This window comes from Meleagris gallopavo, chromosome 12 (assembly GCF_905368555.1).
Source record: "Meleagris gallopavo chromosome 12, MGAL_WU_HG_1.1, whole genome shotgun sequence".
Lineage (NCBI taxonomy): Eukaryota > Metazoa > Chordata > Aves > Galliformes > Phasianidae > Meleagris > Meleagris gallopavo.
The window spans coordinates 19,085,986-19,109,484 of record NC_139415.1 but is presented as its reverse complement, the minus strand read 5'-3'; the positions used below and the strand labels follow the sequence as shown (position 1 = coordinate 19,109,484).

General features: G+C 43.0%; 1 protein-coding gene across 4 annotated transcripts; it reads left to right on the top strand.

Moving 5' to 3' along the window:
- Window positions 1-37: 37 nt before the first annotated feature.
- MORF4L1 (mortality factor 4 like 1) lies at window positions 38-21,867 on the top strand. 4 transcript variants are annotated; one of them, XM_085233848.1, is made up of 14 exons: window positions 38-219; window positions 4,256-4,302; window positions 6,411-6,478; window positions 8,185-8,250; window positions 8,667-8,753; window positions 9,433-9,513; window positions 11,949-12,011; window positions 17,099-17,124; window positions 17,731-17,819; window positions 18,118-18,219; window positions 18,992-19,080; window positions 19,657-19,829; window positions 20,125-20,209; window positions 21,180-21,867. In XM_085233848.1, the coding sequence occupies exons 1-14, from the start codon at window positions 180-182 to the stop codon at window positions 21,262-21,264; spliced, it is 1,101 nt and encodes a 366-aa protein (XP_085089974.1). In that variant the 5' UTR covers window positions 38-179; the 3' UTR covers window positions 21,265-21,867. The 4 variants fall into 4 exon arrangements, with proteins under 4 accessions (XP_085089974.1, XP_085089976.1, XP_085089977.1 ...); XM_085233850.1 differs by lacking the exon at window positions 11,949-12,011; XM_085233851.1 differs by lacking the exon at window positions 8,185-8,250 and having other exon boundaries at window positions 41-219.
- The last annotated feature ends 1,632 nt before the right edge of the window (window positions 21,868-23,499 follow it).

The window sequence follows — 23,499 nt, the reverse complement described above, 5'->3', positions numbered from 1 at the left end:
CTCCCGCACGGCCGGGCCGCCCCGCCCCGCCCCGCACTACCGATCCCAGCATGCCGCGCGGCGGCGCAGCGCGGTGCGCACGCGCGGTGCGGCAGGGGTTGGGGCCGGCCGCGCAGAATGCGGTGGAGGTGGTGAGGCCCCCGCGGGGAGGGGGCGGGAGGAGGGCGAGGCACTTATAAATGGCGCCCAAGCAGGACCCCAAGCCCAAATTCCAGGAGGGTGAGTGCGGGCGGGGGTCGGCGGGCCGGGCGCGGCGGTGGGGGGCTCAAGGGTGAGCGCCGAGGGAGCGGCAGCCGTGTGGGAGCGGAGCGGGCAGGAGGCCGCCGTGGGGCCGTGACGGGCGAGGGGCCTGCGAGCCGCACGGCTGCGCCGAGCCCTAGGGCTGCGAGCGGCTCTGCGGCGGTGGGCGGGCCGAGGAGAAACAAAGGAAACGGTTTTGAGGGAGTCCTGCTGAAAAAGGACAGCCCCCGTGCTCACGGACGGAGACCCGATGTCCGCCTCGGGGCCCGATGTCCCCTTGAGGTCTGATGTCCCCTCGGGGCCCTGTGGCGGCACGGCGCCCTTTGAGTCTCAGCTTTTGCCCCTCCGCCGCAGCAGAGGCAGCGTGTGAAGAAAAATGGATTCCTCTCTTCCTATTCCTCGGCTTTCCTGCCCGTAAGACCTGGGCGGTCCCTTCTCCCCCGATATCCTACATATGCTCGTTTTCCGGCAGGTGTTAAAGCCGTTGACATCTCCTAGGTCTGTTAGGGTTTGTATCTGCTCGGCTCGGTGCTCCGCTGCCCGTGCTGTGGAGCGGGGCTGGGGCTCCTCGCACAGGAGGAGGCTCGGGGCTCTGCGGCTGATGCTGCTGGTGGAATCCATACCTGTATGAGAGCAGCAGAGACTTCAGGGTAAATGGTAAGACTCTGCTGCTTAGGAGGCTTATTTTGTGTACGTCGTGGTTTTAAAATAATGATTGATGCTAATACAGGCAAATGAAGGTTTGCTCCCTTTTTCTCTGCCTGGTCCTCACTGTGGCTTCTGTCTTGAGCAGCTGGCTTTGCAGAGGAGTGCCTGGCAGCAGCCGCTCATGGTGTCCTGACACGGCGACTGGATGGCAGCTGATGTCAGAGCGTGCTTCATTGTGCCGAGTGTCCATAGCAGTGTTACCACCCTGCAGAGATAATCAGGATTTAATGTCTGTTTCACGTTGTAGTGAGTGAGTTAATGCAAAATGTAATGAAGTTGAGTAGAATTCCAGGCTGACATTATATTCATAGCTGTAGGAGTCCAAGCAGCATAAATTCAGAACGGAAGTTGAAATATGAACTTACTTTCCTAAATACAAATGTTTATGAGCTCAGCACTAGCATCTAATTGGAGATGTGTCCCATGAATGAAGCTTCCTGAAGTGCTGAAACTGAAGTGTTTTGTTATGGCAATCGCGGTGTGGCGACTAAAATTATGTGTAGCTTGAAATCCTGTCATTGAATAGTGACCGTTGGGTGGGGTTGGAAACTGTTTTGTAACAGTTACAGGCCCTTCCTGTAAAGGAATGGGTGAGAAGGAGACCGGATTTCTGTGAATACGGTTGAAAGCCTGGAACACCCAGATGCCCTACTGGAATTATGGGGTATCCCTTAAAGTGAAGGAACTGTCATTTTTTTTCATGTAGGCTTCAGAAATGAGATCAGACTTGGTCAAGTGTGAATTAATGGTTCTTTGGGTGTTCTTGCGTCTTCTCACTGGCAAGAGAAAATGAAGAATATTGAATCTTTCTCAGATGTCAAGTTCAACCTTTGACTTGCTTAGAGCAGGTTTGTTCCCTGACGATGCTGATGAGATATCTTTGCTTCCACATCTGTTCTCAAGATGACTTGTTAGCCTTCCACTTCGACATCAAAGGCAAGACTTGTGTCACGTCCTTCACACACAACTTGAGAACTTATTGTTTCTATAAATACTCTGCGTGTAAAACAATTGTAGGAGGGGGCAGCTGAACTGAGACTTCCCTGCGCTGTTCCTCACAGTCAGTCATGCCAGAAGACTTGCTGGTCCAGAGCCTGCTTTGTGTTTGAGCAGGGTGTGCTGGCCTGGTGCTGGCATGGGAGCTGTTAGTACCCAGCACAAATGCTCTGTGTGCCTTGGCTTCCTCAAGTGTTGGCAGAGCAGGTCCAGGTATTTTCTACCAGCTATTTTAGCTGAAGAACTCTTTTCTTGCAAGTCCTGCCTGTGGGATAATGAGTAGGTGTGGGTGTTACTGCAGCAGTGGCAGTGCAGGAGAGAAATGGTCTGCTGATCCTCTTAGGGCCATTCTGTTTTTGTGACAACCTTTCTGCACAAGTAAGGTTGGTGTTCCTTAATTTCAGTGTTTTGCCTGGGAAGGCTTTGTATGATAGTTATAACAGAGATTTGTTTTCCAGTAGTGCCAAGTGAGCAACATGAAGCATGAGGTTAATGGAACTTTTGAATCTTAGCTCTGATTATGAAGATTCTTGTTTAGTGTTTTTTTGTTTTTGCGTAAAAGCACTGCAAGTACCAAAAGAATCACTTGTTGGCAAATTTCTAGCTCTTTTTCCAACATACAGAAGCATGTTACAAGTTGAAATACATTTCTGGCGTAGTTGTGTGTTCTTGGATTTTACTGTGAATACTTCAATTCTGTGAGGAGCGTGTGGTCTCAGAGCCTAGGCAGTTCATCTTTCCATGGGAGTGCTCTCCTTAGTCAGCATACAAGTCAAATAGTAAACTTAGAGATGTGTACTTGCCCATCTGAGCCTCCTGCTGCTAGGTGATGTTTGGTAGTAGTTGTGCTCTTTGGAGAAGCTGTTGTGTGTTCGCTTGTATCCTGCTCTTGCTGTTAAAATGGTGCCCAAATCCTCCTCTGATTCAAACAAAATCAGACAACCTCCCTGACCTTCTCAAAGCTGTGCTTCAGGATGCATGTGAGAGCTGCTCAGTGCCCTCACCAAAAGAAATTGAGGTGTGGGGATATTCCATTTTTTCAGCTGTTTGCAGAATAATTCTTTACAGCCAGTCTGGTTACAAGTTCTGTACATGTCGAGTTATGTCTGGGGTAGGGAAAGGCAAATACAGCCAGGGTTGTTCAGCTTTCAAGAGGGGTCACACTTAAAGGCACTGCGTGCTGTTGCTGGACTTATCCCTTGACTATGTAGAAATGAGTTTTGAAGAGTAGAGTAAATTTTGCAATAGAGGGTACTTCTAAACCCATAGCCTGCAAATCAGTTGTTTTTGAGCTGCTCACAGGGAGCTCCGGAGCTGTGGGGCTGAGGAGGCATCGTGCTGCTGGGTCCCCCCTGCCAGCCCACACAGCACAGGCACTGCTCTGCTCTGTATGTCCTGCTGCGTGCTGCACGCTGGACTGTGTTACGCAGCTTCTCTTTCGGAACGTGTGATGCATCACAGTTCTTAAGAAGGAAACATCTGCACTCCAGTATCTCCTGTACTCAGTACACTCAAATTCCTGCAGAACAGAACTGCGCAGTCAGAGCTTACCATTCCCAAGGTGGGAGGGAGGCTGAAGGATGAGCTCTTCCTGCTTAAAACCACGAAGTGAGCATTTTTTCTTGTTGTTGCACAAGCCTGTCACTCTTCTGTCCCACAAGTGGGTTGGGGAAATGTTGGAATTCTTACTTCATTGAACTAGAAATGGCAGGTGTTGCACTTCCTACCAGGAGGGGAGTGCTGGTAACACTTGCTTTCGTTTGTGTAGGCAGCTTGAGATACAGGGGTGGCACCTCATAGCAAGAGCTGATTCCCTGCTCTGAGTCAAAATGCAATGTCACGAAGACTTAGGAATCCCTTACAGCAAAATGGTTTTACCTGCTGAAGTACCCGTTTGTACTAAGGCTTCATATCTGTCTTCATATCTGTGCCTGAAGTTATGGCTCTGAAGGATGTCTGGATGCCAGTAACTTGAGCTGGCAGTGCCTGGAAGTATGGGCAGGATTATAGGTTTGGGTGTCAACTGTTTGCTGAAAAAAAAGCAGAACTGTGGGTGGGCTTGGATGCAGCTGGTGTGCAGCTTTCCTTGTGCAAGTGCTCTTTGGGGAAGTCCATGGGGAACCTTTCCTTCGTGGCTTCAGTAATCTGCTTCGATCCTCTGATATGACAAAAAGTTTTCAGTCACCAGCAGGGTTCTCAAAATCTATTTGAGTTTCTTGCTAGGTTGATGTTGGATTTGTTCTGTGATAACATGCTTTTGAGAAATGGCACTGGTTTTATTCTAAGATGGCTTTCTGTGACTGTCTTTCAGGTGAACGAGTGCTTTGTTTTCATGGACCTCTCCTTTATGAAGCAAAGGTATGTGGTTGCTTGTTACTGCAGGTGGTTCTGACTTGCCCAGGAAAACAATGAATTGCAGGAGTTTACTTGCTGTGCCTTACCTCCCTAGGATTAATGACTGAAGCAAGATGAAGGAAAGCATGCTATTATATACTCTTTAGTTTTAAGCCCTGTGGCTCTTTATTATGGAAGAGCGTAAAAACAAAACAAAAAAACAAACAAAAAACATCAAAAACAACTCAAGACCCACGATAGTACTATGCAGCTGTTCTGATGGATTCCAAAGGCAATATCGTCTGTGTTGAACATCTCTAATGCGTGTTCCCACAACTCTGTGCAGCAAACTTGGTGCTGGAGCCAGTGCGTAAACTACAGCATTAGAGTAGTATGAGAAGTTAGAATTTGTCAACCTATATGCAGTAACTATACAGTACAGAATTAAATGAGGTCTACTTAAGATGCTTTTGGCTGAAAACTGCTATCTTTTAACAGCTGCAAACTGCCTGAAAGTACTGTTATGGTTATCCACTAATTCTCTTCCTTCTCTGAGGAAGGAAAGTATTTTGGTGTGGGATGGTATTTATTTGAATATTCATGCTCACTTCGATTCCTCAGAACCAATAGAAGCTTTTTAAGCCTACAGTCTGACTTTGGCTTTAAATCCAAGTCTGCATTGAACTAGCAAGTTCAAATGAATAACCAGTGCAGTAGTGTATCAGCAGGGTCAGTATGTCCTTACTCCTTGTTGTAAGTCTGGGTGAGACTTTGTTCCGTGTCCCATATATGGTGGTGTTGAGATCAGGACTGGAATATGTTGTTCCACTTTGCTGACAATTAAGCACTGATGATTTTTTAAACTGGGAAGGTATGGGAAGGAGTCCTGACAGTGATGCTGAGGAAGATGCTGTACAGCAGAAGGCTGGATCCTCAGGAGTGCTTATAGGTGGCTCAGCATAGTGTAAAAATACCCATTCTGAGTTGTGTAAGTCAATTTCCCACTTCAATAGAGGAAGCCTTAAAATGGAACCAAAAGATGGAGCCAAAGAGCATGTTGGTGTCTTAGCAGTAGACGAAGGTGAGGATGTTACGGAGTAGAATGGTGGCATACTCAGCACCTCCAGGACATACCTCTCTGGGTGAAGTGCCTTATCCAGCCCTAAGCTGGGGATTTAATTTGGCACGGCTAGGAAGTCTAGAGATGCAGCTGGGCACAAAGATGAACTGTGACAGGTTATGTACTCTGTCTTCTGGGCTGTGTTCTTGCAGGAAGAGCTCTGTCTCTGGCTGTGCTTTCCTTCTATACAGATGTGGTAGTTGAGCTCTTACATGTCAGACTGCAGATGCAGGAGAAAACTTTGTTAACAAGCAGCGTGTGTAGCTGTTCCTGCTCATTTAAAAGTCTTCCTCTGGATGAGCTGATGTTACATCTTACAGGCTCTTGGGAGGGCCGTTCTTAAAATTGAGACACAAAAGTCCCTGTGAGGGACGCTTCTGAGTGGTGTTGTGGGTTAATTGGGGCAACCTTGTCCTGTAATTTCCCTTTTCTTATTGGTCTCACCGTAAGCTTGGTGTATGAGGAGGTTACTGTCTTCAGAGGCCAATATTTGGTGGAAATAACTTTTTACTTACCCCGTGTGTAAATTCTCAATCTAGAAAGCGCCTATCCTACAGTCCTTTCTACTGAATACAGTGTGCTCTCTGTGACTGCAGAGATCCATATTATTTACTTTACTTTTGAAGACTCCTCTACTTCAGCCAGCTTACCTGCCTGTGAGGTAGGGGCCTGCATGTGAGCGAGCTCTCTGAATGGCTTACAGCTAACCTTGGACTAGCGAAGTGGCTGTGTGGTTAATCTGGTGCTCCTCTGGGGTTTTGGATCCTTCTCATGGCTGAAGGTGGCCCTTTGGATAGCTCAGCAGAGTTGCTTTGCTTAGCCCTTCCAGATCTGTAAATAGGCAGCAACTTGTGTTAGACAACTTAGTTTCTGCTGTGGAATTGCTGCCAGGTATTTCAGTTGCATGCATGGAAACTTCTGCATGTTTAGAGTCTGAAAGCTTACCAAGCAAAACTTGTTTGGAGATCTTTGTTCTCATTGGTACTAACAGAACTCTTTTCCTCTGTTCCAGTGTGTAAAGGTTGCCATAAAGGACAAGCAAGTGAAATACTTTATTCATTACAGTGGTTGGAATAAAAAGTAAGTATTTGCATGAAATGTAATCGGTCCTCTTTTTTTTTATCAGTTGGAATATTAGCTTGATGAACAAGTTCTACCATCTGTGTGTTATTAGAGAATTTTCTAAAATTAACCGAAATATTTCTTACACATAGGCCCATGATTTGCAGTAACAAAAGACTGCCTAACTAGCAGTTTCCTTCCTGCAGGGCTTTGGTTGTGTAGGCAAAGTAGCTTACGGTGTCCGTAGGCTAATAGGAAGGCTTGTTTGTTCAGCTTTGAAAACAGTTACTGTAGTTCCCTCCTGGCAGGGATGTCAATATGGAAACTTCTTTGCTGTGTTGGTAGGAGAGGGCTGCAATGGAGCCAAATATTCTTCTCAGAAAGCCAGTGTATTTCACTCTTAAATACTTCTGGCAGCAAAAATCTGGTAAAAAGTGTCTTTGTGAAGGCTGCCTTCAGAGCAGGGAGGGCTGTCCATCTTAGTCCTTCACAGGAGCAGACTTGGCCCGTCTTTCAGTTCTGGCCTGTCATGCAAAGGTAGCATTAGAGAAACCTTTCCCTTCTGCAAAAATAATAGGATTCTAGTTGAGGGACTTCTAAAGATGGCTTCACGATACCATGTTCAGCCCTCTAAAGAGTATTTCACAAGGTTACTGCATTCAGTAGTTGCTTTTTGCCCGTCAAGTTCTGTGACCGGGTTTTCAATTTAAGAAATAGTTTTTTTCCTTAGTGATTATAAGCTTCAGGCTCCAGAAATCTTTCTGATTTTGCTTCATTTCAATGCTACGGATTCTCGAGCAAATACTGTCAGTAATGTCTTGATCTCACTGACTTCACTAAAAGCTGTACTTCACATCCTAGTGCCTACAGTTCTCTTTAAATGCATCTATCCCCCTCCTTGCCAGTGGGCAGACAACTGTCACTGCTTACTATAAAACATTTACAGGGAGTGTAATTGATTCTTAAGCTGGCTGCTCTGTATCAGTGAGGCAGCATAAATGTGGTACTTCATTTCCTTGTTTATCTCTGGTGGTGAAGGGTGCTGTAAATGATGCCGTAACTCCTGCTTTTCTTTTCATGTTTGTGTTGCTTGAAGGTTTTCCTACCTTCAGGCTTCCAGTTAACTACATTAAAAGTGGCATTGCTGCAAGATCTAGACAGATGGAACAGTGATTGTTTAGTTCTGGTTTACATAATTTTAGTCCTTTGTTATTAATTGCTCAGTTTAACTTTTTTTTGCAAATATTGAGAAGATGTGAGAGCTACCTCATACAATGTCATGTGTGCTGCAGTTAAGTAACATCTCGTTTGAAAGTGTCACAGCTGTACAGCCAGGAGTAAGATAAGTGGCTTACATACCTGACCAAAGCACTACCCTAAAACTGTAACACTAAAATACATACAGCTGCGAATCTGTTTCTCGAACACTTGGTGGCTAAGCTTGCCTTGTCTTAATCCTGAAAGCCTTGTACTCCTGTGATAGTATTGCTTTGATCATGTTGATGTTGCTAGAGTAGCAGCTATTGCCGTCAAATGGAAATGATGCACAAATCTATGTAGTGAGCTTTAACTTATGCGTTTCAGAATAACGTGGCCACTTTTAATGTGCTTTTATTTGAAATAATTTGTCAGATTGCTCAGATTATCCACTCTTTGTCAAAGTGGAATTACTGCTCATAATGGCAATTTCCCCAACACCTGTTCTCTTAAATCGTTCACTTCAGATTCTTCAAATATTCATGCCATCTTGGTTTCCTTCACAGACAGAAATCAGAGCACTTCTTCTTACAGTAAGATCTTATTGCTGAATTTGTTAACCTATAAAATGTTGGAATAGATAAAGGAAACTCACTGAATAATATAGTTATGGCTACAGATGTCCCATAACTTAGTAAGTGTAGCTTTTTTTTTTTTTCCTGAAATAATTCTTTTAAATTAAAGACAATTCCCACCCTCCCAAATTGCCCATCCTATGAGTTTGGGGAACTCTTCTGAGATTACTGAGGGTTACACTTCCCTAGAAAAACTGTTACCACTTCAGACAGTGGGGAATGTGTTTGGCAATTTACACTCTGTTGTGTCAGTCCATGACTTGTCACAAAAGCAGACTTCAGTCTCAGATTCTGTGAGGCTTTTAATTGATTCTGTTATGTAGAATGTGATTACATAGTGTTTTTGAATGATTAATTATTGTTCTCTTTTCCAGCTGGGATGAATGGGTTCCAGAAAGCAGAGTGCTCAAATACGTGGATACCAATTTGCAGAAACAAAAAGAACTTCAAAAAGCCAATCAGTAAGTATTTTTTCTTAGAAGTTGTTCTCAGCAGAATCGTTTGCTCTGTAGAGTTTCAATCTAACTGCTGCATGTCAGAGGAGGTTGGTAAGTTCAAATCAAACAAAAAACTCACAGCAAACACCTTCAAGAAGTATGCGTTTCTCTTTTTATTCTTGAGGTGCTTTGACGTAGGGGGGTTCTGATCTTTGTACTCCAGAAGCTCATAGAGTGAACTGCTCCTTAGTTTTAAGAGTAGGGCAGTGAGATAGCCAGGCACACTGACTAACTGGAAGTATATTCTGTTGCATGGAAATAAGGAGACTAAAAATGAGCCTCCTGCAGTATCCTTGAAATGTGTTTTTAAGCAGTGAGGATAGTCTTCCTAGGAGACACTTAAAAACTCCAGACTTGGTCCTAAGCAACCTTTTTTTCAGAACATATCTTATTTTTTAGCAGTGCTTAGCTGAGAGGATTGTGGGAGGGGGTGTAAACGGGAGTTTGTGCCTTGAAAGGTTTGTTATATGAATAAGCTTAAAAACATCTGGCTATTTAGTTGAATTTGTTCCTTCTTTGTCAAATACTGACTCTGATTTACTTGCTGGCAGTCCTCTAAATGTTTTGTGTAACTGTTTACCTTTTGAGGGAAAACAAGCTTCTTTTTCAGTTAGTCTAATTGCCAAATTTATTCTTTTTAAAGGGAACAATATGCAGAGGGGAAGATGAGAGGTGCTGCTCCAGGCAAGAAGACATCTGGTCTGCAGCAGAAAAATGTTGAAGTGTAAGAAACTTTTCATTTAAAAACAAAAACCGAACTGTTGCTTATAAGTTCTACTACTGATCTTTAAATGATATTTTCTTATGACTTAGCCTCCGTTCCATTACTCCCGACACAAGCTATACAGATGTTTACTTTTGTGGTATCTGAAAGGCCTTTGAAGTACTGTATTAAAACCATCTTCTAAGATGGAACGGTGCTTAATATTGAATCAAGGTACTGAATAGGTTGGATGTTAACATTTTATAGTTCTTCTTTTGAATACTATTCCCCTCAAGTTAGTGAACTGACACTCAAATGTGGTAAGTTCCCTGAAGACTTGTTTATCTCTGTGAAACTGAGCAGAATTTTTTAGTTCTTCTAAGGAGCCCAAGCTCTGATACAGAAAAATCCTTAAAATGCCTTGCCCTCTTACTGTGCAGTTATAAAATTGCATTTAGGAAGCCTTTATTTTGATGTTTTTTGCCAAATCTAAACACACATGCTGTTAAAATCTTTTTCCACCTTAAGAGACCAGAAGCAAGCTCAGATGTTTGTCAGGAGAAAAAATGCAAAATGTAACTTTCAGTTTTCTTTCATTTCATCCTTTTTGTTTTTCAGAGTAGGCTTGCATGGCCTTACACTTAGATTCTTACACAGTCAGTACAGCTCTGCTTTGCTCATGTGCCGTGAAACTCTTCTGCTGGAGTAGTACTTGACTTATTTAATTATGAAGGTGCTCATTACCAATGTCACGTTTTGAACTCCCGACTTCATTTATGATTCTGATCTTCGAGGAAGCTGCTGAGATGACATTGTTTCCTAAGAGAATTTGGCTCACACTTCATGCCTCATTTAGGGGCAGCTTTGTGTTACGAAATGTTTCCTTGGTTTGAGAAGTGCAGTGGCAGTGGATGAAGGCTTTGTTGCTGTAGATCCTGAGTGTAGATTTAGCTTTGGAGTTGGCCGAGGCTGTAAATTGTCTCTTGGTTTTTGGAATGGAGTTTCAGATGGATCTGGTCATAATTCTGCATACGTACTCCCTTGTGGTCTACTGCTGCAGGTTGTGAGGTACCTTTGCTACACTGGTTTTGTGTGCTTTCTCAGCTTGGGACGGGCCTCTACAGCGTTCCTAATGAATGTCGTTATAAACTAATGAAAGCATCTAAATTGTGATAGTTACTGATGGGGCTACTTGAGAGGTTGTTGCGCTTGAGTCTGTTTGTATTTTAGTCACTGGAAGTGGAATTAATTCTTTAAGATAGGAAGCGATGGCTCGATTGTAAATTGTTTTTTTCCTGACTCTACCGAATGCCTTGCAGAGAATGTCTCAGTAGTACCTTCAGGGCTGCATTCCCTGTACCATCAGCTTTGGTCGTGTTAGAGGAGCAGGCTGATTGCAGTGGGTTGGCTTGCTCTTTCCAGCTGAGAAAATGCTGACTGCTAACCTGCACTTGAAAAGCAGTAGAATTCAAAGTTGTCTCAATTCTCTCAACCACATAGAATAATGCTAAATCTGAGGTAGACTGGCACAGCAAAAAGGACTTCATCTTAAACTTCTGTTCAATTCCAAAGCTCAAAAGCATGTTACCACGTCTGTCTTTACTCTCCAGTTGAAACCAGTTGGGTGAAGGGAATGGCTTTGCTTTTTTCTATCATCACTATAGTAAGCATGAGGGATTGTTTCTTGTGTAGAAAAACCATGCAAAACTTTTTGTGGTGATTGGAAAAATTGTTTTCTAAATGGTGGAGTATTAATGTAGTGGAGAAGGAAAACTCTGGTCACTGGAATAGCAGTCTTCTGATGTGAGAGATAACAGGGTCTCATGCTTGTTGCACTGATCTTGCTCCTAGTCTCTAGCTATTACCAGCATCCTTCTAAATTAGACCTCTGGTTCTTCCAATAAAGTCTCCCCATTTTTCTTCCCGATCTGGAGGCTGAAGGAGAGGCAATGCTTTGACTAACCTAGCAGTGATGCAAAGTTGTAATGCTGTTGTGTTATTGAACGGGCTACTGCTGCTTGTGTTCTGCTTACAACTAAAGGCAAGGTGGCTTCTGAAAACCAAAACATCTGGAAATAGTTTGAAAACATCGGGATTATTCTGTTGTAAATGTAAGGTCTTTGCAGGTACATGAAGTATTGTTGGTGGGGAGGGGGAGAAGCCAATTGAGCAAATATTCTAAGAGGGTAACACTGTCAACCGATTCGGCCTCAAAAGTTACCTTTTGTAGCATTCTTGGAGGATGGAACAGGGGGAGAGAACTTGCTAATTTGTTCCTCGGCCAAACAGTAGTGAAAAGGAGATAACAGTCTAAGAGCAACTTATCCTCCAGGAATGCTCAGTAAATCTATAACGTACTGCTAAAAAGGTACATTTTTGAATCTTAAATAGATTCTCTTAAAGGCTGAGCACTGGGTCTGACATTCTTTCCTTAACTCAACCCCCATTGTGCCTAGATTTTTCAGACGAGATGGAGCGCATACTGTTTGCTGTTTGGAGACCCCTACCATATCGACGCGGTGAGTTAAGGATGGATTGTCAAACCAGGATTTTCATCCTGAAATCCAAACCTCCTTGCTTTCATAGATTTCTTTAAGAGACTCTTAAAGTCTTCAGTTGTAATAATGTAAGCTTTGGTAGCAATTGAGTTAACAATTCTAAGTACTGCAGTATGTTGTTCTTTGTTTTTTAAAGCCAGTGTGGACTAATGGTTTTTAGTTTCTCTGAAATGCACTCATCTTCAGATGGGGAAGGGTACGCTGTGGGTAGTCAAATGCATTCAGTGTCTGCTAGTTAAAATTTAGAAGATAACTGATGCCAGTTTTAAAACTGCCTAGTTCTAGAAGTTTACGGTTGCTCTGCATGCTTACTGTATCCTGGAGCCATGGAAATCACTCCAAACGGTGCTGTTCTGTAAGACCAGAGAGCTGGGCTGTGGCGACCAACGCTGTTACAAATGTGAGGACTGATCCTGCCTTTCTCATCTGCTATGTTTCTGTCATTGGCTTGCATCTGTTCAGAGTAACCGTTTCTGTAAACTGCAGCAGTGAGTTGAAAACAGCTTTTAAGGCTATTAATAAGCAGTATTTAATCAAATAGAAATATGCATGAAATGCTATTTGTACACAGTTGTTTTGAAATTGATGGTTTTATGTTAATTAGAAAAACTATCATAAGCATTTGTATAGTTATAGTGAGTTTTGAAAAGTGAAGTACAACACTACAGATGCTGGCTTCCTCAACCTGTTTTATGTATGGTACTGCTAAATAACAGCTTCTAGAATGTAAGCTGGTTTTGGTGAGCATAGTATAAGTAAACTGTTAGCCTGTGCTTGGAAAGTAAGAAGGGCAACCTAAAATATTGGAGTGAAGATATGGCACTGGCTTACAGATTTGAGAAAAAGCTTCTGGGCTTTTTTTTTTTTTAATGAGGCATTTACAAGCAGTCTCATCAGAGATGCTTTCAAAACAGTATCTCAACTTAAACATGGAAGCTTTGTCAGTTCTTCTAACAGAAGTCCTGTTCTTAAGCTGAATACGTCACTTAAAAACACGTGCTCAGGCTGCATGTCTTCTGTGGCATCCTTTACTATAACTGGCATGACTAGTAGCTCTTGCAAAAGCTACTCTCAGTCCTCTAGGTACCAAGTAGCTCAATGCCACTGCCTACATGCCAGTTGTCTGGAGCTTTAGCTTTAGCTGCATTGTGAGCTCCAGCTGGAGATTTGCCTAACTGCTCGGCTGCCTGGTGGTCACTAGTAAGGAGTGCTTATGGACAGTCAAGTGAGTCAACTCTATGAGGCTTTTCTACCAAAAAATACCACTTCTGCTTCTATCGGTCTATAATTAAGGAGCTTCGAAGCTCCAACGTGTGTTGGATTTAGGACTCTTCTACACTTAGAGCTTTGGAAGCGTTTGGGCTTCTGGCATCTACAATGTTCAGTGGCAAAATACAATGTTCTCCTTCAAATTCAGTGCTGTGCTGAGGAGGGGAGGAAGGAGGACGACTATTCTGTCTCTTTTGATGTCTGCTGCTTGGGTTTTACAGTCAATTTCTTTTTTGAGGAAAGTAATTAATTCTTCCAGTTTCATCCTTTATCTCTAATAATACCTCTACAATATTTCTGCTCTTCCTTCTGCCTAGTAGTTACTCTCAGCATAGAAGCCGAAAGTGCACATAATTCTGACTTGGGTATTTATACTTTTCTTGATAGTGTTGGATGCTTTAACTGAATTTTGATAGGAGTGCTGTTCCTCAGAGCTAATTCAATGAACTGAACGAGCTGCTTGAGCAGTGGAGGGCTGACAGGTTCTTTTCAACATACTTATTTTCCATACTTGATTATTTTCATTTAAGGTCTTATTACTAGTCACCTCCTATCAGGAGAGACTTTGAGATTTTTTTTTTTTTTACAGCTTAGCTGCATCTTTGTATCATGAGCAAATGGCACCTCGTTCATCTTTTTGTGGTGCTCACCAATGTCTTAAAGCTCAAATCCCTGAGACCCACGTGGTAGCCCACCTTCATTCTGCTGCTTGTACCTTAACCAGCTATTGCAGGGAGGTTCTAACAGATTTGTGTCCTTTTAAAATACTTGAGGGTTTGGGGAAAGTAAAGCACTTGTAGTTGTTCATGAAACTTTCAACTAGATGGTCATAGACTCCTCTCTCTTGTGGAGTATGCAAACCTTTCAATGTCTTGGTTTTTTTGCTGATATCAGTAGTCTGTGTTGAATTCTTTTGTGAGCTACTCTTATTTTCTACTGACATCTGACTCCAGAAGGCACTTTCAGAGATCTGAGCACTAATGCCTACTTTTCTGTGCAAAAACTACTAGCTTCTTGAGGTGACGCCCAAGGGCTTTACAAGTACTTGGAGTATCTTTGTTCTGATGGATGTTTGGAAGGGTGAGGTGCAGGCTTTCGGTATACGCTCTTCTCTGGCACCCTCCTTAGTTGCACTTAGAATTTGATTGTGCATCATCTTGTTTTGGATATTGCAATTGAAAGTTCAGCATTATGCTGTGGACTATTTATTTTCCTTCTGAGTCTCGCCCTTGATTTACAGTTCTTAATTGCATTGAGCTGTTCTGTAAGCTGTAGTTGTATCCATTTCCTGCTGATTATCTTGTTTCTGTGCAATTGCAGATCTTGTAATGTAGCATCTTCACTTGATCTTCGGCTTTCTAGTTCAATGTCATTTTTTGATCACTAATATTGGAGTATTGTGGATGTAGATGCCTGTCCTCATTTGGCTTAATCAAAACCCTGCAGTGAGGTCTGGGTTTCCTTCCTCCCAGAATTCTGATTGCTGACCTTGCTGCTGTGGGAAGGCAGTGTCTGACTGCAGTAGGATACATCCTTCAGATTTGAGCTGTGAGGTCTTTAGTACCTGGCAACTCTCTGATCAGTCTTAATTAAAACTTTCCACGGGAGCTTCCCTGGCAGTTCCATGTTGCTTCTTAGTTTTGTTGTTGGTTAATTCTGCATGGAAATGCCATTCAGTGGTGCATGTAAACTTGCAGCCAGGCTGAATTTTGTACATGAAGTCAGTCAAATATCTCATGCTGCTGTGACTGTGTTTTTGGGCTTGTTCATAATGTGTGAAGTGACATTAAAGGATGTGCTTGAGGCTGTGCTAGCTATATTTCATCTTTTTGTATCACTTCAGGACTTAATTCCCTTGCAGGAAATTGTCTGCCATCACAAGGATCTTATAAGGCGTTCTTCAGCTGTGTCTCAATGAGTCTGCTTAAGATATGCTGCTCCTCCTAGATTCCAGGTTCTCTCAGTAAGGCTGTCTGTATACAAATGCTGCATCTCTCTCCTGGATACGGAGTGCACTGCATGCTTAAGTTACTCAACAGAAGCATTTTGTCTTGCACAGCTGTTCTAACCTAGTGAGGAGTTATTCCAGACTGTCTGCTGAAGGTCTGCCAAGTGCTATGCTTTGTCTCTACCTGAGATTTTTGTTTGCTAACTGAGATTTGTCTTCTAGACAGCAAACAGATGGCTGCTTTGACTTGGTGCAAAGGTGTATACCTTGCAATATAAAGAATCAGGAAATAAGGAAAGAGGTGGGAGAGTACAAGCAACTGCCCAGTGTGGATTTATGCTAGACTCTGTGATTCAGTAGCATAGCTGTGGTTTACTGTCTTAATTACAGTATTTCTTAAAGTATCTTATATGGCCTGCCTATACCAGTTTGCTAAGACTCTGCTAGGCTGATGCTCTAAAACTGTTTTTATCTTGATAGTAATTCTCAAAAGAACTCCATTTCTGCTTGTTCACTCCAGGTTTCGAAGAAAAGACTCTCTTCAGTGCACAAGTCCATTGTCAGTGACTTGACTTGGCAATTGTTACTTCTTCCTGGAGAGAGAGAGGGGGTCTTTATTCTTCCCACAGTTCTTTTTAAGCCTAATGATTGCTTGTGATTTGAAGCCTGAAAAAGGTGTTACTCTTCTGATTTCAGACCTTTCTAGAAACTCTGCCTGCTTGCTGACCCAGATAACCCAGCTCAGAGGCTGACCACCAATGTCACTTGACATGGTGATGAGTTTCCAAAGAAATAAACCAGTACATCATTATCTCATGACCTGGGATCCAGCACACAGAATTTTTTTTACTTTCTGTGGCATTTAATTGGGTTCCTATTAATTATAAACAGATGGGAACATGGCTGGTAATGTTCTCAGTTCCAGTTTTCTTAATAAGTGAATAAAATCAGTGAACATACAAAGTTCAAATAATGAAAATCTGCTAGGACAGTTTAATTTTTGTTTCTAATATCTCTTGACATATCTGAATATTTGCATAGAGCGGGCATTATGTGTCAGGTGTTCTTTAAATGTTTGCAAGTTAGTTTCTCAGTATGACTGTCAGTTGGGAATAGAAATGAAGGTTAAGGATAGAGGATTGAGGGAAGTCTGAAGTATATATGGTAAACTTTGAGAAGAAGATAAATATTAGGAACGTTTCTATTCAGTATAGTTCCAAATGTTACAAGTGAGAGGCAGGTATAATTGTGATCTCCCCCAAACTTTGATGCCGTCGTGGGCATCCATACAACCTGATGCACACAGTGAATTCTGATGGTGCTGTTCAAATGTTCTTGTGCTGCTGAAGTGGTAAAATTATTCTTCCAGTGCTTTACAGGAGAGTCAGTTGGCTGAGATGCCTGATATCTCCTTGTCCTTCATTCTGTCTTTAAGAGATCTCTGAAGTACTGAAATAACACCTCTACAAGCATTTGGGAAATACGAAACCTTTGTGAACGCTCCTTGGTAATGATGGCCAGGAGTGCTGTGAGATGCTTCTTTTTTGAAAAGACTCATGGCCAATCTTCTGGATTTCTGTAGGTCTGAGTTGAATTAATCCCCAAAAAAGTGAATATTACCCTTTGTCATAGAAAAATCTTGAAGCATCGGTGCTGTGGTGGTAAATAATCCCTGGCAGTTCTCCTTTCGCTGTTTTCTAAATGCTTTGTAGGCCTCTGCGTGTTTGTGGATCTGAACTTACTGTACTTTTTTCTGGCTTTCAATTCATTAAGTACTTTCATTAAGTACTTTCATCTTTATGTTTGCAATAATTTGTGTTCTTCGTTGCAGGAAAACAAAAAAGAACAAGCAGAAAAGTAAGTACACCTTTATTCTGTGTGTAAGTGGATATGCTTAGGGAAGGATTCTTAGCTGGAATAAGACCTTAAATCTGCCCCTGCTGAGTTTAGTTCCTGCACCTTACGATGCTCCTCCTGGACTTCAGGTGTCTCTTCTATATAAGTTGCTAGTTAATAAAATAGGAATGTGTAACTTGCTGCTTTGTACATGGACTGTTCCAGTCCGTCAGGATTTCGACCCTTCGGAAATAAAATGTAAAGTGGTGTCTCCATTAATCTGTTGAAATAATTCTCAATAGTAAAGTCACACTCCAGTTTTCTTACCAAGATGGGACATATTTGCATAGCTGAGTTGCTGGTTGCAGAAGATTTCTTCCAAAGAACACTAGATGCTTTGTTCTTAGTGCAGAAATCTCCATCTTCAGATAAATGTGAATGTAGCAGTTTAAACAGTCACAAATGTGTGATGTTCAGTTAGTTTTGAAAACAAAACCACTTAGAAAAGATGATTTGAGAGAAATCTGAATATTACTTCTAAATCCTTTTTAAACATTTTTTTTTTATTGGTATTTCTTATGGCCTTACCAGACTTCTCACTCAGCACACTGTCTTTCTTCTGTACAGCTCCTGGAATTGGAGAAGGGAGCAGTAGCAGTGAGACTCCTCAGCCTCCTAGGAAGAAGAGGGCACGAGTAGATCCAACAGTTGAAAGTGTATGTGTTTATGATTCTCCTACAGGATTTTTGATGGGGAGCAGAAGAGCTACTTTGCTCAGAAATACATCAGCAGTACTTTGTCCTGCAGTATGGCAGTGTGAATTGTTACGACTTCTTGAAATGCTAGGCCTGCTAGTGGCCTTAACACCTGAGCTATTTTCCTGTTCCCCCTACAGCCAACTTAGCAATTCCTTACTCCTGTAGTGTATTTCCTTTGTGGGAAGGATGGGATGAGTGGCTTATCTCGGTTGATTATCTGAACGTAAGTAGCGTGAATCCGCTGCTTTTTTTCTAGGAAGAAACATTTATGAACAGAGTTGAAGTAAAGGTGAAAATCCCAGAAGAGTTGAAACCGTGGCTGGTAGATGACTGGGACTTGATCACCAGGCAAAAACAGGTGACTTTTGAAAGAACAGTCTATTAATGCTGTAGGCAAGGACAATAATCAGGAATTTCATATCTCACTTGAGTGCAGTGCAGCAAAATCCTCAGAGTTTAGCAGAAGCCTTCCTTGACAGTTCTGATTGCAGGTGGATTTTACCTGTGCAGCAGAGCTGCGTGTAAATTTGTAGAGTGTAATCAGTCTAATTGGACATAAGCTAAAAGTCAAGTAATTTTAAGTTTTGTGGTGTTCCTCTAAGCATCTTTGGCCTGTTGAAATGCTTTGAAGAGTTTGCTTAGGTGACAGAATTAGTCTGTATGAGCATTGCAGGTGATGTCTTATCTCAGTTCCATCCTGTCTTATTTACACATCACTTATTGTGAAAGCATTTGAAGCATCTACAGCTCTGACAGAAAACGGTCTTAGAATAGTGATTGTTAACCATGCTGCCAAGCTGGATCTGTATAAAGCCTCTTGATACAGTAATTTTATCTAAAATAAACTGTTCTCAGTTGTAAGAAATATCATTTTTCAGGAAATTGTTAGTAAGTGAAACTACTTTGTATTCTTCTTGCCAGTTTTACTAAGTGTTGTTGAAAACTGTTGACCCCAGCAGGCTTGTTTGCTTCCAGTACCAGTATTGGTTGCTGAATTGTGGATGCACTTTGCACCTTAACCTGTTAACTTTATTCTAGAAATTTCCTTATGTCAGTTTAAGATAAGCACGCAGATAGAAATGTCTGTGTAAATTTGACAGTTTATATTTCCTGTTTTGTTTTTTCCACAGCTTTTCTATCTTCCTGCCAAGAAGAACGTTGACTCCATTTTAGAGGATTATGCAAATTACAAGAAATCCAGAGGGAATACTGATAACAAGTAGGTAGCAGTCATTTCAGCTCTTAAATATGTCTCACAGCTGTTGGATTGCAAGTTTCTTCATGAACAAGATAAGTTGTTAAACATATCCCAGTGCCATGTTCAGCCTCGTGTTTGACACCAAGGGGATCCAGGTCTTCAAGGACACGATTCAAGAACACAGTCCTACTTTCTGAACACTTTCTCTCTCCCTTGCACTCTGCCCTTCCCTGACACTTTTTCCTAAACGAAGCTGTGGAAGCCACATCAGTAGTTCTCTACCTGTTCTCACCCACTCACCCGGTGAACAGAAGTTCACTATTGCTTTGAATGAGTGCTGAGTCTAGCTAACTTGAGTGGGTGACTATAAGCAAGGTGCTTTTTGGTTTATGTAAATTCTTACTGTGTTAAAAGCAGTTAGTAAAGGAGGGCTTGAAATGCACAGCTGCAAGGAGTTCTGCATTTCAAGCTCTGCAGACAGATTACCTGGAAAAATCTGAAGCTTTGTAAAAGATCTTCAGAATTTTGGCTTGGTAAATCTGTCAAATCTAACCCTGTGTCCAGGCAGGTGTAAGAACAGTTTTCTCTGTTTACCAGGGAGTATGCAGTCAACGAAGTTGTGGCTGGAATTAAAGAATACTTCAACGTCATGCTGGGAACGCAACTTCTGTACAAGTTTGAAAGGCCCCAGTATGCTGAAATCTTAGCAGATCATCCAGATGCTCCTATGTCTCAAGTCTATGGTGCCCCGCATCTGCTGAGGCTGTTTGGTGAGTATCACGTAGCGATTAAAGAGTGGTTAAGAGCATTGAACGCTTCCTTCTCCTGTCTTGAGTCTCAGTGAGTGTGAACTGCAGAAACCGGAGAGGCAAATTCCAAAACCTGTGACTTCTTTATATGCCTTATGTTCAGTCATCCAAGGATTTGGAATGCACAATTTCTGGTTAGCTTGTGTGTATGGGAATGGATTCCTGGGCTCTTTATATATGCTAGTGTAGGTTTAGACTTGCTGTAATACTTTTAGACGTGTTCTTTATAACTAAAGTGCTACTTGTTTTGAAACAGTTCGGATTGGAGCTATGCTTGCTTACACACCTCTTGATGAGAAGAGTCTGGCTTTGCTGTTAAACTATTTGCATGACTTCTTAAAGTAAGTACTTTCTCAAATCTTTCAGCAAGAGAACAATAAGTGGACTACTGTCGCGTGACCTGTTTTCAGTGAGCAGGTGTGTGTGCATGCACACTGTCCTCACAGCATCAGTGCAGCTTACCACTTTTGCTGCACTTAATTTCTTGATCAACTTCTAGCAAAGCCTCAAGCTTCCATTTTGTTTGTTTTGGAGAGAGCAAATGTTCTTTGTTTTCGTATAAGGCTTTAATGGTCTATTGATAGTCTGTGGAAACACTGATTTGTAAATTATTGGGGGTAACAAAGCAGTAAGCTGTTTGCCAGTAAATGTTAGCTTACCTCTTTGAGTAAGCTATTGGAAGTCAAAAGGAAATCCTCAGCACTTCCGAAACACGCCTTGCCCTGTAGGAAGGCTGGAAATGAGTCGGCCTGATTTCCAGGGGAAATTGCCTCGGAGTAATCCTGGAGTCTTGAGTTAGCAGTCATTCTGTGGATATGGAAGTAAAGGCAAGTGCTGAAGTACTGTCAGCTGCAGAGATGGAAAGGTGAAGCCAGTGCGTTGACCAGAGGCCCGAGTGCACACACGAGAAGTAGTGCCGTGCAGTGCTTGTCCTGCTGTGGCTCGTGTGGCTGGCACCATCCGTGTGTGCTGACAGCTGTCCTGTCCCTGCTTCAGAACTACTGGCAGGAGCTGGATTCCTGGTGTAGCAGCTGACTGAACCTCCAGTGTAAAGTGTTTCATCCTGTTAATCTTCACCTCCCTGTGCTCGCTTGGAGCCAAGAGCTCTTGACAACAGCTTGTTTGGAATTGATTTTTGGCATGAGCTGTCGGATCCTTAATTGCTTTGGACAGCTGACTCTTACTAGTAGTTGTATACGTCGGTTTGTGCTCTTGGAATCTCACGGTGTGATTTCAATAAACATCTCATTGTTTGTGATACTAACTAACACCTTGGGAAAGGAACCTTAACCTCTGTAATACCTTTCCTAGGTACTTAGCAAAGAATTCCTCCGCGTTGTTCAGTGCCAGCGACTACGAAGTGGCCCCTCCTGAGTACCATCGGAAAGCAGTATAGTGCTGTGCTGCTGTGCAAGGAAGGGCTCGTGGGATCCCTGTCGTGCTGTCCACTCCTACATCTTGTTCTTCACATCTTTCTATTGCACGTCCTCTACTGCACAGACTGTGTGAACATGAAATGAATAAAGTTGTGTGTTGAATACAGAGCTGCCGTTTGTACGTTCTGAAATCTTTCTTGTACTGAAATGGAAGATTGGAGTTTATTGGAAACTCTTTGGTGTTTCTGGCTTGCTGTTTGCATCACTGGAATGTAAAAAGAATGCAGGTATGGTATTCCATTGTATAAACTCTTCAGTGCTCGCAGGTCTGATTTGCCTGACTAACCTTCATGGCACAGCGATGGCAAACCCAGGCTCAGACCCGTGAGGTTTGTGATCACCCAGTGTTGGTGCTATTAGTCCGACTCTCAAGCCCATTTACTTTCTTGGTGTTGAAAGTAAAATGTTTGGTCTGTAAATGTATGCTTTTCTTAGTTGAATTGTAATTTTTTTTTTATTTTCTAACAGTAGGAAAATGTATTATCCTATAGTAGTGTCTTGGGAATGTTGGTCTTTCACAGAACTGTTTTATGAATCTTCAAATAAACTTTTTTAATTTCAAATGTTTGATTTCTCTTTGGATTAGTCACTCGTAGTGTCCTATCATTGACTTCAGTGTGTTACAGTGAATATAAAGTCTTGCAGTATAAACTGGGAGGTGCTTTGTCCCTAATTTTAAGGACTGTTAGTTAAATCTAATGCATCTGATCTCAGGATGAGGTGAGCTTTTCCTCCGGGCTCATTCCATGGTTCCTAAGTGCTAAGAATGCAGTTTCACTTTCCTGGCAGAGCTGGGAGCTGCAGCCAGAGGTGCAGATACTTGGTAGCAGTCGTGCTTTGCAAAGGCACTCACTGTGTCTCTTGATTAAAAACACAAGGCTTGCTATGAAGTCAGTAATGAAATTTGTTTAAATTCACCTTTCTTTTTGCTTTCCTTGCTTCTCTTCCTTCCTGCTGTGGGTGAGCTCAATTACTTGCAGCCAGTACTTCTGGAATACTCAAGAATTGCTTCTTTAGAAGGATTTCACGAACAGCTTTATGACATTAATTAGCTGCTGCTCTGTATTTACTGTGACCATTCCCCAAAAGAAGAGCCGAAATGCTGTTCTGAGTTTGAACAATGGGATTATCCTTTGCCAAACCGCCTCAAGGCTGAAAACAACCTTTTGCAGAGTAACGTTTGTCCTGGACCTGTAAGCATGGCTCGTGCTCCCCTCGGTGCTGCCGAAGCCCCCTGGGAGCCCGCTTGAAGATGGGGCACAGCGCAATCATGCGAGGGGTGGAACAGCTTCCTTCAGCCGGCTTTGCATGTGGGCTCACGGGGATTTACACACGCTCTAATGACACGCACGGGGATTATTCAAAGCCTTGCCCTAGTCACTCCCCCTAATTAGCTTGCTAATTGTTACTAATTGTGGAAAAAGTTGTGGAGAGCATCTGCAGAGCTCGCTGACCCAGTGCCCATCGCCCCCAAGGACACATGCAGGAGCTCTGCGAACTGCTCCAAGCCTCCCTCCCGCAGCCCTGCGGGCAGTCCTGGCTCTGCTGCCTTCTGGGCATCACAAAACTCTGCTCAGCTTCTCTCCGAGTCAGTCAGATTTCTACAGCTGCTGTGTGACGGGGGAGCAGGGGGCTCCTGCTGGTGCTCCCGCAGTGGAGCGGCACCATCAGGGTTCAGATGTGCTCATTAAATCCAACGTGTGTTTCATCCCAGCTTCCCTCCTGTGAGTGCACCCCGGCTGTGTTGGCTTGCTTTCTCCTTTGCCCATGTGTAGAAATACTGTGAGCAGAACTCTGCACATTTTCCAAAAATCTCCACGTCCCTTGGCTGGTGTTGGCACCAGCCCTTCCTACGGCTGTCACCCTGGAGCTGCAGAGCATCCAACGTCCACAGGGGTGTGAGGAGCACCCAGCGCTGCGAGGCTCACACATGGCTTAGCTCAGATGCTGCTCGTCACCTTTAATTTGCACTGAAAGGTTGCTAAATCCAGAAATGAAGGCGGCTTGCTAATTAGTTTATTTAAAGCTGTCTTTCAGGAGTGCTGCTCGACCATCCTCCCGGGGTTGTGGAAGGATGTCATTACTGGAGCTGGAAAAGCTGAAGACGCGCTCCTTCCCTCCTGCACAGCTCCCAGAGCCCGCAGAGATCAAAGGCTGTGACAGAGTGCGGCGTCACTTAATGAAAGCAGGAGGGC